The sequence below is a fragment of the Columba livia genome, chromosome 2 (assembly GCF_036013475.1).
Source record: "Columba livia isolate bColLiv1 breed racing homer chromosome 2, bColLiv1.pat.W.v2, whole genome shotgun sequence".
Classification (NCBI taxonomy): Eukaryota; Metazoa; Chordata; class Aves; order Columbiformes; family Columbidae; genus Columba; species Columba livia.
In genome coordinates this window covers 103,547,774-103,562,304 of record NC_088603.1, presented here as the reverse complement: position 1 = coordinate 103,562,304, position 14,531 = coordinate 103,547,774, and the positions used below count along the sequence as shown (strand labels likewise).

At 37.5% G+C, this 14,531-nt stretch overlaps 1 protein-coding gene across 2 annotated transcripts in view; it reads left to right on the top strand.

Moving 5' to 3' along the window:
- The window catches only part of DOK6 (docking protein 6), a 257,151-nt gene extending 242,875 nt beyond the window's left edge, over positions 1–14,276 (top strand). For both annotated transcript variants that reach the window (XM_065053042.1, XM_065053043.1), the window contains exon 8: positions 2,169–14,276. In XM_065053042.1, coding sequence (XP_064909114.1) covers positions 2,169–2,308 — 140 coding nt within the window. In that variant the 3' untranslated portion in view covers positions 2,309–14,276. The remainder of the gene's footprint in view (positions 1–2,168) is intronic.
- The last annotated feature ends 255 nt before the right edge of the window (positions 14,277–14,531 follow it).

The following is a 14,531-nucleotide window of genomic DNA, read 5'->3' as shown; positions in this document are numbered from 1 at the left end:
ACTGGGTTTTTCTCTAAAGAATTGTTATAAATAAACACCATGTCATGAAATAAGATTGTTGTGTATACTGCCTCTGCTTCCAACATAATTAAGATCAGGAAAAATCTAATTTTGGTGTAATTTGCCAGGTTACATTAAATTATCTTGATGAATCATTCATACCTAATTGCTTTGGACTACAGCTCCATTGCATTCTATGATTCTGAAAGTAAATTTAAATAAAGGATGACGTAGGCTTAATAATATCTTTCCAAGGTCCTGTCCTAGAACAGAAAAAAAAAAAAACAATCATATGTAAGCTGCAGGAAAAAACTCCCCCAAGTCTACTGGTGTCTTCAGGTCACAAAGTGTGTGTTCAACAAATTCATCTTATGCTGACTTCGGAATAACTATAGAGAAAAGTGAGTTTTGTATTCTTGAAAACAGCTGTGGTACCAAAGAGCTGCAAAATCCACAAAAACTGTTCTTTTTCTTTTCTTTTAACCTTTTAAGACCCAAATATGATGCAGAAAATACTATTGAAGCAGGAACCTTAGAAAACTGTGAAGCTTAAATTCTTTACTGCCCAAACTTTTCCTGTGTCTTTAGAATCCTTATTGATGACATAAAGCGTTACTGTGGAGATGCTGCATACCTAAGACCATAAGGCTGATCAGCTCTATGAGTATTAAAATAATATTTACTAGCAACGTAAATTTAAAAATCAATTACCATTTAGAATTTCCAGTATGGGCATACTAAATTAAAAAAAATAATTTAAAAAAAAAAAAACTGAACAAAACCTTAAATTTTGTAAATTTGCTGCTTAGAAGTCTTAAGCCAACTTGGAACCATTGGACTATTTCATTATTTTAACACCGTTATTTTTTGATTCATTTTATTTAGATATAATAATATAGTTAATTGTTTTTTAAAAGAAAGTATGTCAAAAGTAAACAAATCACATAGAGACAATCATTCCTAAACTCACAAATTCTCTATTAGCTTCCTCATTTCATTTGAACCAAATATGTCCTCTGTTCTTTTTGTTATTATTATTTCCATAGATTGATGTAATACTGTTCAACTCCTTGTTACAGCTGCTCTTTAATAGCTCTGTGGTTGAAGGAAAAATAAAAATCTGCATTTTTTTTTCTAGTACATGTATTAAAGACATTTTTAAAAACATTATCTAAAACCATTTTAAATCCAGGCTTCAATATAAGGTTCCAAAAAAACTGAGAACATAGACTGCATGAAGATGTGTACTTTGGAACTTTTTTTTACCTATTAAATCTCAATTTCAAAAGGGAATTTTGAGATGGGTAAATGATTGGTATACAGAATCAGACCATAGGAATCATCTTGACTGGTCATTGGCTTTTTAATGGCTTTTTGCACATGGTTTCTCATCTCGCTGGTGGCGAGTGAACAAGCCATGATTAAAAGAGTTTCACAAGCCTGTTTGAGGAAAGACCTCACAAATCTTCTTCCTAACCAGTGTTCTACCATGTGGCCATATCCCACCTCCAGTCATTTTGAAATTATAATTCAGTGTTTATCTGACAAACTGGCACTCTATTCAAGACAATAAATGAAGTCAGGTTTGTGTGACAAATCCCTTTAAAACAGCTGGCATTACTTCCACCACTTAAGCGGTGCTTCAGATAAATAAGAAGTGTGTTAGCTCTTCATCAGCTCGAACTAACTAATATACCTGAGATTTATAGAGTAGGAAATATAAAGATATGTTATTCTGCAATTAAAAATTAAAAAAAAAAAAAAATTACCCTAAATTATGCCTGAGTTGGGTCTGGGATCTTCTGCCTCTGCTGAATGTCCTGGGCTGAAAGGGACCCGCAAGGATCATCAAGTCCAATTCCTGTCCGTGCATATGACCACCCCACAGTTCACACCATGTGTCTGAGGGTGTTGTCTAGTCTCTTCTTGAACACTGTTAGGTTTGGGGCCGCGACTATCCATTACTCGCTCCTGCCTCATAGACAGGCAAAACCCTCCTCTGCAGCCCCAGCAAGGCCCGATGTGGCATGTCTGCTCCCTGGGCACCCTGGCACCACGGAGCAGTATGAAGTCAGCCCACTGGAGCCCACACCCACGGCAAAAGGCTTCAGTTAAATTAAATTAAATCCCAGTTACATCCTTTGTGTCCATGTCCCCACGCAATGCAGGTCACAGCCTTGGCTCAGCAAAGGTGTCCCGGGCACAGACGTTCCCCAGCTACCCCTCGGAGCAGGGTGAGGAGCACCAGCCATCCCTCTCGCTGGCCAGCAGCTACACCTTCAGCTACGGCTCGGGGCTGGTGCAATGACAGGCGGGGGTGGCCAGCCAAGAGAGACAGTCCAGCCTGCAGCCTGCTGCTGGGAGCCACCGGCCCCCTCCACACCCACCATCTGCCGTGAAAACTGATGCCTACCAGCTCCAGCCAGGTCACCGCCAATGTGGAAACCTGGAGAGGCAGCTTCCCTGAAGCAGAGGCTAAGTCTTTATTTATTTATTTTTCTCTTCCTTTTGTCAATACGTCAGGAAGGAGGCGTGAGGGGGGCGGGGGAGGGTAGGGTCGGAAGGGGTATGCGTTCGTGTTGTGAGAAAGTGATGGAAACAAATGAAACTGTGTTGATGTGAAGGTTTCTACATGACCAGACAAGGCCCGTTCTGGGGCTCCATGCAGATGTCACATTTGACATCGGGGCCTTCCCACCTGCCTCCACCAGCAGGCTGGCCCATCTTCACTGTAACATTTTTAGGTCCTCGTCACAACCCACTGATTCCTGCTGGAGTTGCTGAAATGTCGCTGATTCGAGACGCAGCATCAGCACTGTGGGGTCACCTTCAGATCCAAGCCAGTTTGCTCATTACCCTAGAGGGTGGTCGCGTGTTTTTCAAACCAGATGCCAACTGAAGTAGCAGGCCTATATTGTTTGTTGGGAATAGATTTTGATGTGCTAAGGTAAGGTTATTGCCTGGTGCGGCTCTCATCTAAATTCCTGGGACACAAATTAATCCCTTTCTAATAGGCGCATAATTCTCACAACGCCCTTGAGAGCTGTGAATGTTCATATTAGCACCACAGTCTCATCCTCAGAACTGCTGCAAAGTCTTCTTATTTGCAAATTATTTAAGTAACCATGCCTACAAGCCTAACTTTTAAGAGTGGGAAAACTGTTCTTCAGATAAATAAAAACAGGTTGCATCCCCCGCTGGCGACCACCTGTGCCACGGCTGGGCCAGATACAGTAGAGCTGAACCCTGGTCTTGTCTTTCTGGTCAGCATTACTTTGATTTCATTTCCTTCTCAAATTTCTGTTTTAGATGCACATTGTATTTTGTATGGTCATGTGTCAAACATTGTTTTACTTTGAAAAGGAGGATGCGTACATCTCAATGGAAATTTTCTGTCTTTGGAAGACGTCTTTAAAAAATGAACTGTAGTAGGTGTGTTGGAAGGCACACCGGTAGGTGGGGAACAAGTTTTATCTATCCTGAACATTTAGACTTTTGTAAGTGGTATTGAATATTAATGTATTTCTCACGATGCCCTGAAATGTTTGGAAGTGTGGGGAGAAAAATCTTCCTTCTTGCTATGATATGAGCATCTTTGTGTTCTGTTCGCAGTGAGAAATTATTACCATAATTGCCAGAGGGATTCATTTCATTAGTTTCTCAGGACAGGTTGAGGAAGTGTATCAAGGTGGAGACACATAGACCCTTTTCCAATGAAACAATTAGTTTTATGTATGATAATTTAACTGAAAAAGTGCTGTTGGGTTGTTTTATATATGTACATATATGTATGTGTATTAAAAATTACAGAAGAAACTTCTGCTTCTGATTGAACATTTACTGATACAGTATGTCCGGCTTTTTTCCGACCATTTTCCAGGCTAAGAGACCTTGCAGGCTTACAGCTTTCTACACCTCAGTGAACAGCTGCTGAATAACAAAGCTTTGTGATTCGCTTGAATGAAACACTTCTACCCCACCACAATCAGCTTTATTTATTTTTCCTCTTTTTCCCTGTCTCATTCACTACCTCTTTTCCTTCTCACAGTGCTGCCATACTCAGGAATAGAGCAGCTCCCTGCAGAGAGTATTTTGATAAGCTAAAATGAAAAACTGCTCTCCCACACTGTCATGGAGCTGTACCTATGGTGCTCTCTGAGCTGTACCCATCAAGGAACCTTCATTCACCCTTTCATTTAAGAAATAAATTTAGTTGACATTTTGCTTTGGGAAAATTTCCAGTTTGCAGACATTACATGGACAATATGATACAAAAGGACAGATATTCTGCTGGTGTGATTCCATTATTCAGTGCAGCTTTGCCAAATAGGCGCCTTTTGAGGAACTGGCCAGTTATTTTTATTCCTATGCAACTGTGATTCTTTCGCATATATTTTCTTCAAAATTCCTTAGATTAAGTTTTGAATACGTTCTGCGGATTTCTATGCTGTGTCCATGTAACTATTTTCCTCCATGACTTGAATGCTAGACATTTAATACTTACATATTCTACATAGGCCAAAAGTAGGGAAAAGGCAAAACAGGAGATTATCAGAACTCCTTTATAGTTCCAGTGCCCATATACTTTAAGAACCTATCTAAATCCTAAAGCTAGTGCTTCAGCTGTTTTTTATACAAAAAGCATGAGATCTGTATAGAGTGCTCTTTCCATTTCCTGGGAAACAGTTGCTGTCTGTCACAGATGTTTTTTTCTTCCTATACAGTGCATGAATATTGTCTAGTTAATAAAAACATAGAAGCTATTTCCAAACAAAACAACAAAAAAAAAAAAAGGGGGTGGGGGGGTAGGGAATTGGTCATGTATAGGTATTTTATTAAATATTTTGTTTTCATTACAGAACGCAACTATCCTCTCAACTCATACATTTGTAAACATCTGTGAAGTCCCATCTTGTAGCAATAGGCAGCAAACTGAACTCCAGGACAAAGCTAGAGAACACAACCAAAAAAACCCAAACCTGCCCTATTGGGAACCTATTTCTTGTAGAGAGTAAACACAACCACACTGAAAGTTGAAAACAAAGTTACAACTCACAGTGTACTGTAACACAGCTAAGAAAACAGGGCACCTGAAGCACAAAAGTATTCAGTAGCCTGTGGATGTTGCTATCGGTGTCACTCCAGAACAGCAGATGTGATGACACTGTAACATTTGTGTGTACATGATTGTACATGTAGCTTCCAGAAATGTTCCTCAGAAAAGCTCCATGAGAAACAGGCAGGCACTAGGCCAACAGATTGCCAGAAAATTCTGTTTTCACACAATTGCTTTGATTTCTGGCATATGCCTGTCGATAATCTAAGTGATTCCCTACTGAGACCACTTTATACAGCTCCTAGTGCTTCCGCCAGAAGGAAAGCTCTTTTGGCACACATAGTAGAGCTGCCTGCCTAGAGACCACGAGGGACTTTAAATAGCCCCAGGGACCCCATAAGTCCCTGTACAAGTCTCGGCTATTTTCATGTGCAAGGCACACAGATAATAGGTCTGCTCCTGACCCAGGAGGAGCTCTGTTTTGAGCTAATGAGCTGTGAAGAAATGGAGGGCAACAAAATGTCTTCAGTGGTGACAAGATGCAGCCGGTACGAATGGAACTTAGCATTAGTACATTATAAAACAGATGAAATAACATAAGGCTACTGCTTTCATTTTGGTTGTCAATATATAACTGCAACAATTATATAAATTTTTAAAGAATGACCCTTAATAACAATGTATTCACTCCTGTGAACGAATAACACACAGCAATTACTAAGTATAGTTACTAATATAACTTAATTGTGAGTATTATAGATTGATGCATGCTCGTACTTTTGATTTTCAAGTCACTTGGTGCAGAAAAGGAGAAATTGAAGGAGACTGGTAAATCATCAAATGGTGCTAGGATACTTGAGTAGCCCCATTGTTTAAACAGCTAAATTTTATTATTGATAGTTTAAATCATCTGTGAGTATACTCCTTTGAAAAAAAAAAAAATGCCTGTAAAGGAAAAAGAAAGAAGAATATCTTGTAACACGGAGTTAACTCTCTTATTGAGTAAATGTTTAGGCTTTATTTTCTCATTCCAGCTCCTCACACTTATCAGGTCCATGCAAAATTCCCTTCTTGGGGTTGTTTCGTTTTGTTTTCCCCTAAAGCTAGCAACTAAAGCTAATGTATTGACAAACCAAAGAAGTTTGTTAGACAGGAAGAGCAACATCTCTCTTTTGTTTTGACAAAAGTCTACCATGACATTTTGGGAAAATACTTCATTTCACAACACGTGAATGGAAATCCTGTTGGGAATCAGTAAACACATTTCTAATCAAGACTTGTTCTGAGCTAATAAGACTTTGCTGGAGGAGGGGCTGAAACTGAATATCTGAGGTGAAAATTCTTTTAAAGTGCTCTCTATAGCAATAATATGACTACATCATACAGCCTTCGGGCATGTATTTATTGAGAAGCTGTTAAGTGCTGGCAGTCTGTGAAGACCCTTACCTGTTCATGGCAAAGAGGAAAAAAATAAAGGGCATTAATCAGATCTCTGTATTGCATTTATCAGAAAAGGAATAAACTTCATACTCGTTCAGCTCTCTAGCCTAATAGACAATACTAGGAAGAGCAGTGGGTTTTGAGATATTTCATGTCCAAGAACTAAAAAAACATCAGCCTGTAGCAAATAAAGCTCTACTCAGATTTAGCTCACCAGCCACATTTACTAGTTTTCATCTGGTAACCTGGAAACTGCAGGGTGGTATTCCATGAGAAAATGTAAGTTTCTTGAATGGCTGTGCTTTTTAGCATGAAATACAGCACTATTTACAACTGTTTCTTCCTAAAATGGAAGGAGGAAGATGTTGCAATTAATCTCTTTTTTAGTGTTTAATATCAGTGTATTTTATCTCCTTTTTATACCTTCTGCAAAGGAATAAATGTGGCTTTTATCCACACACAGAGTAGAGTGGACTGTGGAGAAAGCATGAAAAGCTGATGTTTGATTACAAAAGCAGATCCAACAGCACTGGAAAGTTTCATTTTCCTACACATCATCCAAATTTGTCACGCTTTCCAAACCAACTTGTTACACAACTTTTATATATTAGAATCTTATATTTTTCATGACAACTGGAGGTGCCTGCCTACATTTTGTAAGTAGAAGGTAATGACTGTGCAACAGCATTGTAGTGGTATAATGTTGAAATCAAAGTGTATAAGGTTGGCCATATTAATTCTGCAGATATAAAATCTTGCACTCCATTAGGTGAACTATGTTTGTTCTTGATATTATAAATAAATGTTTCTCACTTTTGATTTTACATTAAAAAGGTGCACTATATTGGAAACAAGTACAGGTACACTGTGGACTGAAAGAAAAGTCTAAGGAGTATTGACTATCCTGTTGCAACAAGAAGTTTCTCTCTCTGTCCAGGTCCTTATGAGACAGTAGAAGGTGGTAAGTGAAGGTGCTGTGTATGCAGCAGTTATCTAAATGGCGTTACACTCAGGAACCTGATTGTCAAAATCCACAGCTGAACTGGTTTTATTAGTGAAAATGGAATTTTCACTTTCCAAATACATTTTTTGGTCATCTTTTCATGCATATGCAGCTTAACAGATTTTTATGGGTATGGTTAAAACAGATATGAAAGTAACTGAGGCTTAAGTATGATTAATTATGATTAAAGTATTTTAAAATGTCAATATTGTTATGAGTATTGCAAGTTGTAATGGAGAAAATGTTTCCCTTTTAACTAAATGAAAGCTCAGAATCTAGTATGCTCTCAAAGATGAAAGAGTTAACCTTTTTAAATCTCACACTGAAACTCTTAAAGAATGGCTTTCATTCTGGGTTTTTTTTCTGTCACTACAGAAATCCTCATGAGGTTAAATAGATTTAGCACATTCTCTTAAAATCCTGGGATTGCCAAGTGAATGGATACATTTTTCAGTATATTTTTTCCTGTAACATTATTTGACATGAATGAAGTTAACCCTCATTTTTAATATAAGCTACATGTTGTTCTCAATCTTTTTTAAAATTGTATGCTAGCAAGACTGTAATAGTCAGAGCAAATAGCACAAAATTAATCAGCTGTCTTGGCAATTCCATACCAGTAACAAAAATAAAGGTTGCAGTTAAACTTTTATTCTCATTGCTGCTCCTATAGCTGAAACAGAATAAATGATGTAAAATAAAGCTGTCCTTGTTGATGCTAATTGTTTCATTTCCTGACTCTCCATAGATAGCAGGCTGTGACTGGAGATATTTGTTTTCCAGAACTGAATTTTCTAAGTCATACTGATTTAAGATGGCTACAAGGACAATGCAGAAAAAAAGTATTATGATTTCCTGCCAAAGTATGGACCATGCATTACAAAACTTTGTGGATCTTACTACAGCCAGATATTGCTAAAAATATGATTTAGAATATTTCAGAGCTGATCAGTTCTGGGTAATAGAAGCAACATCTGCATTTATGAGGCATAAAAATATATACATAGGTGCTCAGCCTTTATGCTTCTAATTACAAAATTATCTGACATAGGTCTGTGAGCAAGTTCCTCCTGTACTACCATTGTTTGGTAAATTATGGAAATTTAAAAGAAAATAGTAATTGTCTGCTTCAGAAAGTTTTATTTCAGAGAAAAAAAATTGTATTAACAGAGAGTAATTTTAAGATATATAAATATTCATAACATACATTTCTCTCTTCAAATATACATATAGACATAAACATAAATGGAGAAAGGTATTGAAAAAAAAAGAAAAAATGAAAGATATTGTGTATTTATTTGGCTATGTCTTAGTATGCTATGCTATTGATCACTTAAATCTTGTTAATACTACAAATGAATTATTTAGTGTAATAATCTAATTAAATAAATTTTTAAGAAATGTGTTAAATAACTTCTAGAATCACTGAGACTTTTTCTTTTCTAAAAACTATACAATTATCTTTTTCAGTAAGCACAAGGTTAGAATTATCTCAGCCATCACTAGTAATTCATATTAGTTATTTTATCTAATTATACCACCTAACAATATGGATAGTGTGGAAGTAATAAACATATTGTTTTTTTGAAACTTTCCATTGATAACTTAGTACATTTCCTTTGGTATTTCTACCTTGAATATTATGTCCTGAGTTATATGTAGGGATATTTAACTGCAAGACTCCAACACAGATAGTAAGGTAAATCTGCAGCTTTGTAACTCAAGCCTAGTTGGGGTCAAGAAATGAGTCAGAGCAGTGGCAGAGTCCTGTGGCACGTTGGCAGCCTGCTCCAGTAGTCCTGAGCTCGCACAGGTGAGGCGGTTGAAGATCCCAAGGCTTTCTTATTTTAAAGGAAGTGTTCTCAAACTCATCACATTTATCTTCTGGCTATGCAGATGCTCATATTCTTCTCATTACTCTTAACACATTTTACTCTTAGAAGAGAACAAACAAACAAAAAAGCTATGGGCAAGAGCAGAAACAAGTACACTCTTGCTGGAGGAGTGCCCAACCGAGCCCTGCAGGCCCACTCCTTAGTCCTTACAACATGAGTTGTTTCTGTACAGGAGCCCATCTTCAAGGGGAAGCCTAGAAAGGGCAGTGGAGATGGAGCTGCATCTGATGCAGACTGGAGGATAACGGGGCCAAGGTCTTCAATTTCCTGGCTGATTTGGCTGGTGGGATGCTGGATGAACTGGCTGTGGTGGCAGAAACAGCCTGCATTTTGTGTGAAAGAGAAAAAGCCTAATTCAGCTTAGTGTTTTGAAGACCACAGCCCCACAGGGTAGAACCCTTCGCACTGGTTGTCAAAGGAACAGTGGCCACCCTGAGCTCACGCATACCCTGACACCACATCCCAGCAAGGCATGGCAATGGAGGCATCTTGTGCTCTTGCCCAAAACAGTTCCCCAGGAATGTGTGAGTGTTGGAAATGTTGAGTTGCCTTACTTCCACCTTAAATAATACGGTCCGAGAACTTGACATATGGTTTCTACCGCTGGGGTTCACATGCTAAAAAAGTATTTTAGTACCTATCTTCTAGACAGGCAGGGCTGGTTTTGGAACTAGCCCTTGGTGTCAGACTTGCAAAGCCATTTAGAGGATTAACTCTTCTTGAACATCTAGACTTTAAAGGAAATAAGTCTTCTTTCACTTGCACTGGGGAGTACTCACTGCGGCAGTTTCAGCTACTGTAAATAAATACCATTGATTTGAACTTGTGCATAATCCAATAGCAAAGAAGGTTTAGAGGAGCATGATGCAGACAAGTTTAAAAGAAAAAAAATCAGACCTGGTTCCCAGATATGTTTGTGATAAAATTAAATAAATAAATAAATAAATAAACCCCACCACCCTAGAAATTAATTTGATAGTGATATCAGTCCTCTGAAACCTGTTCTTTTTCTGAAGGTTTCTTGTTTGGATCTCTCAGGAGTAAGCTAGAATCCACAACAAACTAACAAGTGCTGGTAGCATCTATATTCAACTATTCTGCCTGATTTGTTGCCTTGGTCTCCTCCTTTTCTCTGGTTCTGGGATAAGGCCTGGATCGTCGGTAGATTAGTAAGTTGCACAGCAGAGTTAGAACAAACTACTTCTGTGTGTTCTTGAAAAAATGTATATGCCTAACAGAAAAGATGCCTGGAAATTTAGGGCAGGTGGAGGTCAGAAAGATGGTTAAGTACTGAACCATCCTGCCTAGAATGGGGCTTTGGAGGAGCCCAGCTTCTTGTGTTCCTTGGTGAGTTCAACCTTTAAAGCAGGCTGTTTCCTCACAGAAACATTGTTTTACCTCAACATGCACAGCCAAGGGAGAGCAGAAGACAAGAGGAATGAGCAATAACATGAACATAGATTCAGACAAGCTTTTTAAGGTAAAGGAACATATCCGAGGTGAATAGAGAAAATAACAGATCATCTATGTTATTTTTCTAACTTTCACCTTCTTTCATAGACAGTGATTTTCGTATTCACCCTGATGATCCAAACTCTGGTGACTGCATCTCCTACATTCAGAAGTCCCAACAAAGACTGACTACAAATCTTTTTTTCTCTAATTTCTTTTTTAAAAGACATGTGAGTTTATGCCCTTTATAGACTTAATAGTACCATTAATCATGGAATTTTCCTTTGAACATAGGACTTAAACAGCTACCTTTTTCACACAGCATGAATGATTAATTTTATAATTACGGAAAATAAATCTATGTTTTCTTTTCCTAAAATCTCATAGATTCATTTTCCAGTTACACAGAAGATAGTTTGCCAGTGATTCAAGACTACGTTTTTTATGAAAATTTTCTTTATTCTGTTTATTTCCTTTCAGCAAAATTTCTAATGTCTTAAAACAGCAACAAAAAAGAGAGAATTATCTTATGGTTTAGACAGCAGGCTTAGCTGGTTGCCATCCATAGTTGTGTCATGCAACTTTCTTGATTTTTCTTTCCCTCACTCTTAAATCTTTGGGCAAGCAGTACAGCTTGAAATAGAACAGTAACTGTTCAACATAAAATTTCCAAATTACATTCAGTGAAGTTTTCTCAAAAGGAACTAAAAGTTTCCAAAAGAAAAAGGAAGATCTATGGAAAATGTTGAAAATAAACAGCAATAAACAATACTTTGTACTATTTTACACTAGAAAGTCTATTTACATAATCCAAACTCTGTCACAGAAAACAGACTCTTATTGGGTCCCATCCTGCCAGACTCATAAAATGTTTGAAGAGTTTTAGTATTGCACCTCAGATTGTTCTTCTAGAAGTTTCTCTCACGGGTAGCTGACTGGTTTTTAATTCAATGAGAATACTGTTAAGTGTTGTGGGGGGTTTTTGTTGGTTTTTTTTTTGGTTTTCATTTGTATCAGTCTCATGTTCAGCTGCTGTTCACTGATATTACCATGGTACAAAAATGAAGCTGTAGTTTTGGGTTTGCTTTTTTGAAAAAAATAATATATTGTTCTTATTATGCTATGTGTGATGTGATTTTCCCTGTAGACTATCATGGTAAAAGTCATATGTCTATGGAATTTGAATCAAAAAAAAAAGATGCAAAGATGTGGACTACAGATTTTTCTTTTTTTCTTCCTCAAATCTCAAAAATAAGCAATTATTTTGAAAAGATGAGCTAAAAGTACCAAGGGAGGCAAGAAATAAGGGCATTACCAGAAACAATCAAAACAGTCTGGTATTCCAGGTACTTAACCTCAACCTCTCCTTCTTTTCTACCCTCAGTAAAGTAGGGATGTATTTTAACTGTCTCTACAAGCAGTGAAACAATACCAGCTTCTCAGCTTATGGATATTTCTGTATCAGGGTTCTAACTGAGAACTTCAGTGTAATCTAATTCATTATATTATAATTTTGGTATTTTAATATAAATGGCATCATCAAAGAAACAACCTGAAGATACAAAGTTTTATTTGTAATGCTGTGCACAACTTAGAATTACCTGCTATGACATTTGATAACTCAGGAAATAAACAAGCTTATTAAAAGTACATTTCTGTGTAGCCTCATCAACTTCATATGCAAGAATTTATACTTCTGAAAACCTTCAGTAAGTGAAAGAAAAAAAACAGCCCTTGCTATGTGTATGTGTCCTTGTTCAGGAGTACACAAAACCAAAATGAGATGTCTTCTAATGGTATATGACATTGTAAACAATTTAAGTCTTCAGTGCTAGATGCAAGGTCGCTTTGGTTTAGGATTTTAGATTTTTAACTGAAGTGTAGGATAACCACCTGACTCTATTACTGCTCAATTAGTTCATAGAAGCTTTGTGTCCACATTCTTCTCAGAAGAACCTAGGCTCTTGTTGCCCTGTGCACGTGAAGAAAGCCTTCCATTAGAGAAGGCCACGCAAAATGTGCTGTCAGGTTGTTGATGTTCCTTCCTAGCCAGCCAAGTGGAACTGGTCACTGATCTGCAGGCTCGTGATGCCTCTACCCAAAACCCTTTCCAAAAGAAAAAAAGAAAACATATTCAGCAAAACTTTTATTAATGCTTCAAGAGAAAAGAGGAATCAAGCATTTGTGGGCCAGGCACACAGTTTGGAAAGTTCAGACATATGAGGTTATCAGCTGTCATGGTAGCACCTTCATCTACTGGGATCTCATCCTTAGTAATACAGCGGGTTTGTGAAAGGCCAAAAGATGCATAGATCCTAATTCTCAGGTCTGCCTTCTAGTTCTGTTTAAGGATTTTTTTTTGTCTGTTTGTTCAATTTCTCTGTGTTTTCTTCTGTAGGTTTCAACAGAATATATACATATGCACATATACAACTACCTTTGTATGTGTATTGTTTTGTAAATGTTCTCAGCTTTTTTCTGCTTTGCATCATTTATTCATGTATCTTACATGTTCTCATTTATTTTTTGTGCAACTAAACCTTATAATAAATTATTATTAAATATATCCTGACAAAGACGGAGTTTTCATGGTGTTTTCTCCTGGGCGTGGAGTGGGAGGAGGAGAGAGAAGGAAGGAGGGAGGGGAGCAGGGGCTACACTTCTATTCTGTCCCCAAATATAAAGCACTGAAATAACTATGGCGGCTGGCAAGAAACCTGTAAAACCACACAGCTGTCAGATAGCAAGCTCCTCTTCATACTTTTAAATGTAGGTTCAAGGTTCCCTGACAAATTTGCTTTTGTCAGCTGACTAGTACTGTTTGCCCAGCAGCAAAATAACACCTCCTGTGTGGAAAATACTTATTATTCTATAGGGCTTTCAGTTTGAGATGCAAAAATCATGGATGTAGACAACATGGAGCACATTTTCTTTCTCATCCTGCCACATAGGCTTCTCAGACAGGTAGATTTCTCAGACCAAAATATGCAGCTCCATTCAACGTACCACAGCTGTTCTGAAATTCTTACTTCATAGTACACCTATTGGGTAAAAATATTTAAATTGCATAAGAACAAATAATCTTTTTATATGAAACAAAGGATACACTACAGATACACCTGGTGTAACCTGGACCAGGCTGACTGTCCAGCCAAAGCAGCCCAGGCAGTGGTCATCACAGGCAGTTTGACTTTCTATGCAAAGAAAATAAAGTCTAAGATACAGATATAAGGCCTGTGCTTTGCTTACTTCATTCTGAAGAAGGAAGCTAATGGTTTGTGTGAGAAAGTTTTGCAGTTGACATAAACCTCCTGTGTCTGCCTCAGATAATGATTCTTCTATTCTTTTTGTGGTCCATGTCCTGTGAAAATTAAATATTCCATAACTGTTAGCAGGCTAGAAGAACATTAAAGAAAAAAAAAAAAAAAAAGGAGACTTTTCTCAAAACAGCTGCAACTTTGAAAAAGAAGAAAAAATATAAATTTTCCTCATATGCTGATTTATTATTAGGAAACATTCAGCATTAATCAAAATAATTTTTGTCTCATTATCTATGAATACATTTGAGGTTTGAGTTATATGAAAAAGGAAGTTGCACTTAGGAATATGTTTCAATGCTATCCTACGTCAGGTGCCTGGTAAAGCACCAGTGGAATGCCCCCTTCCCCTCATACACACACACTTC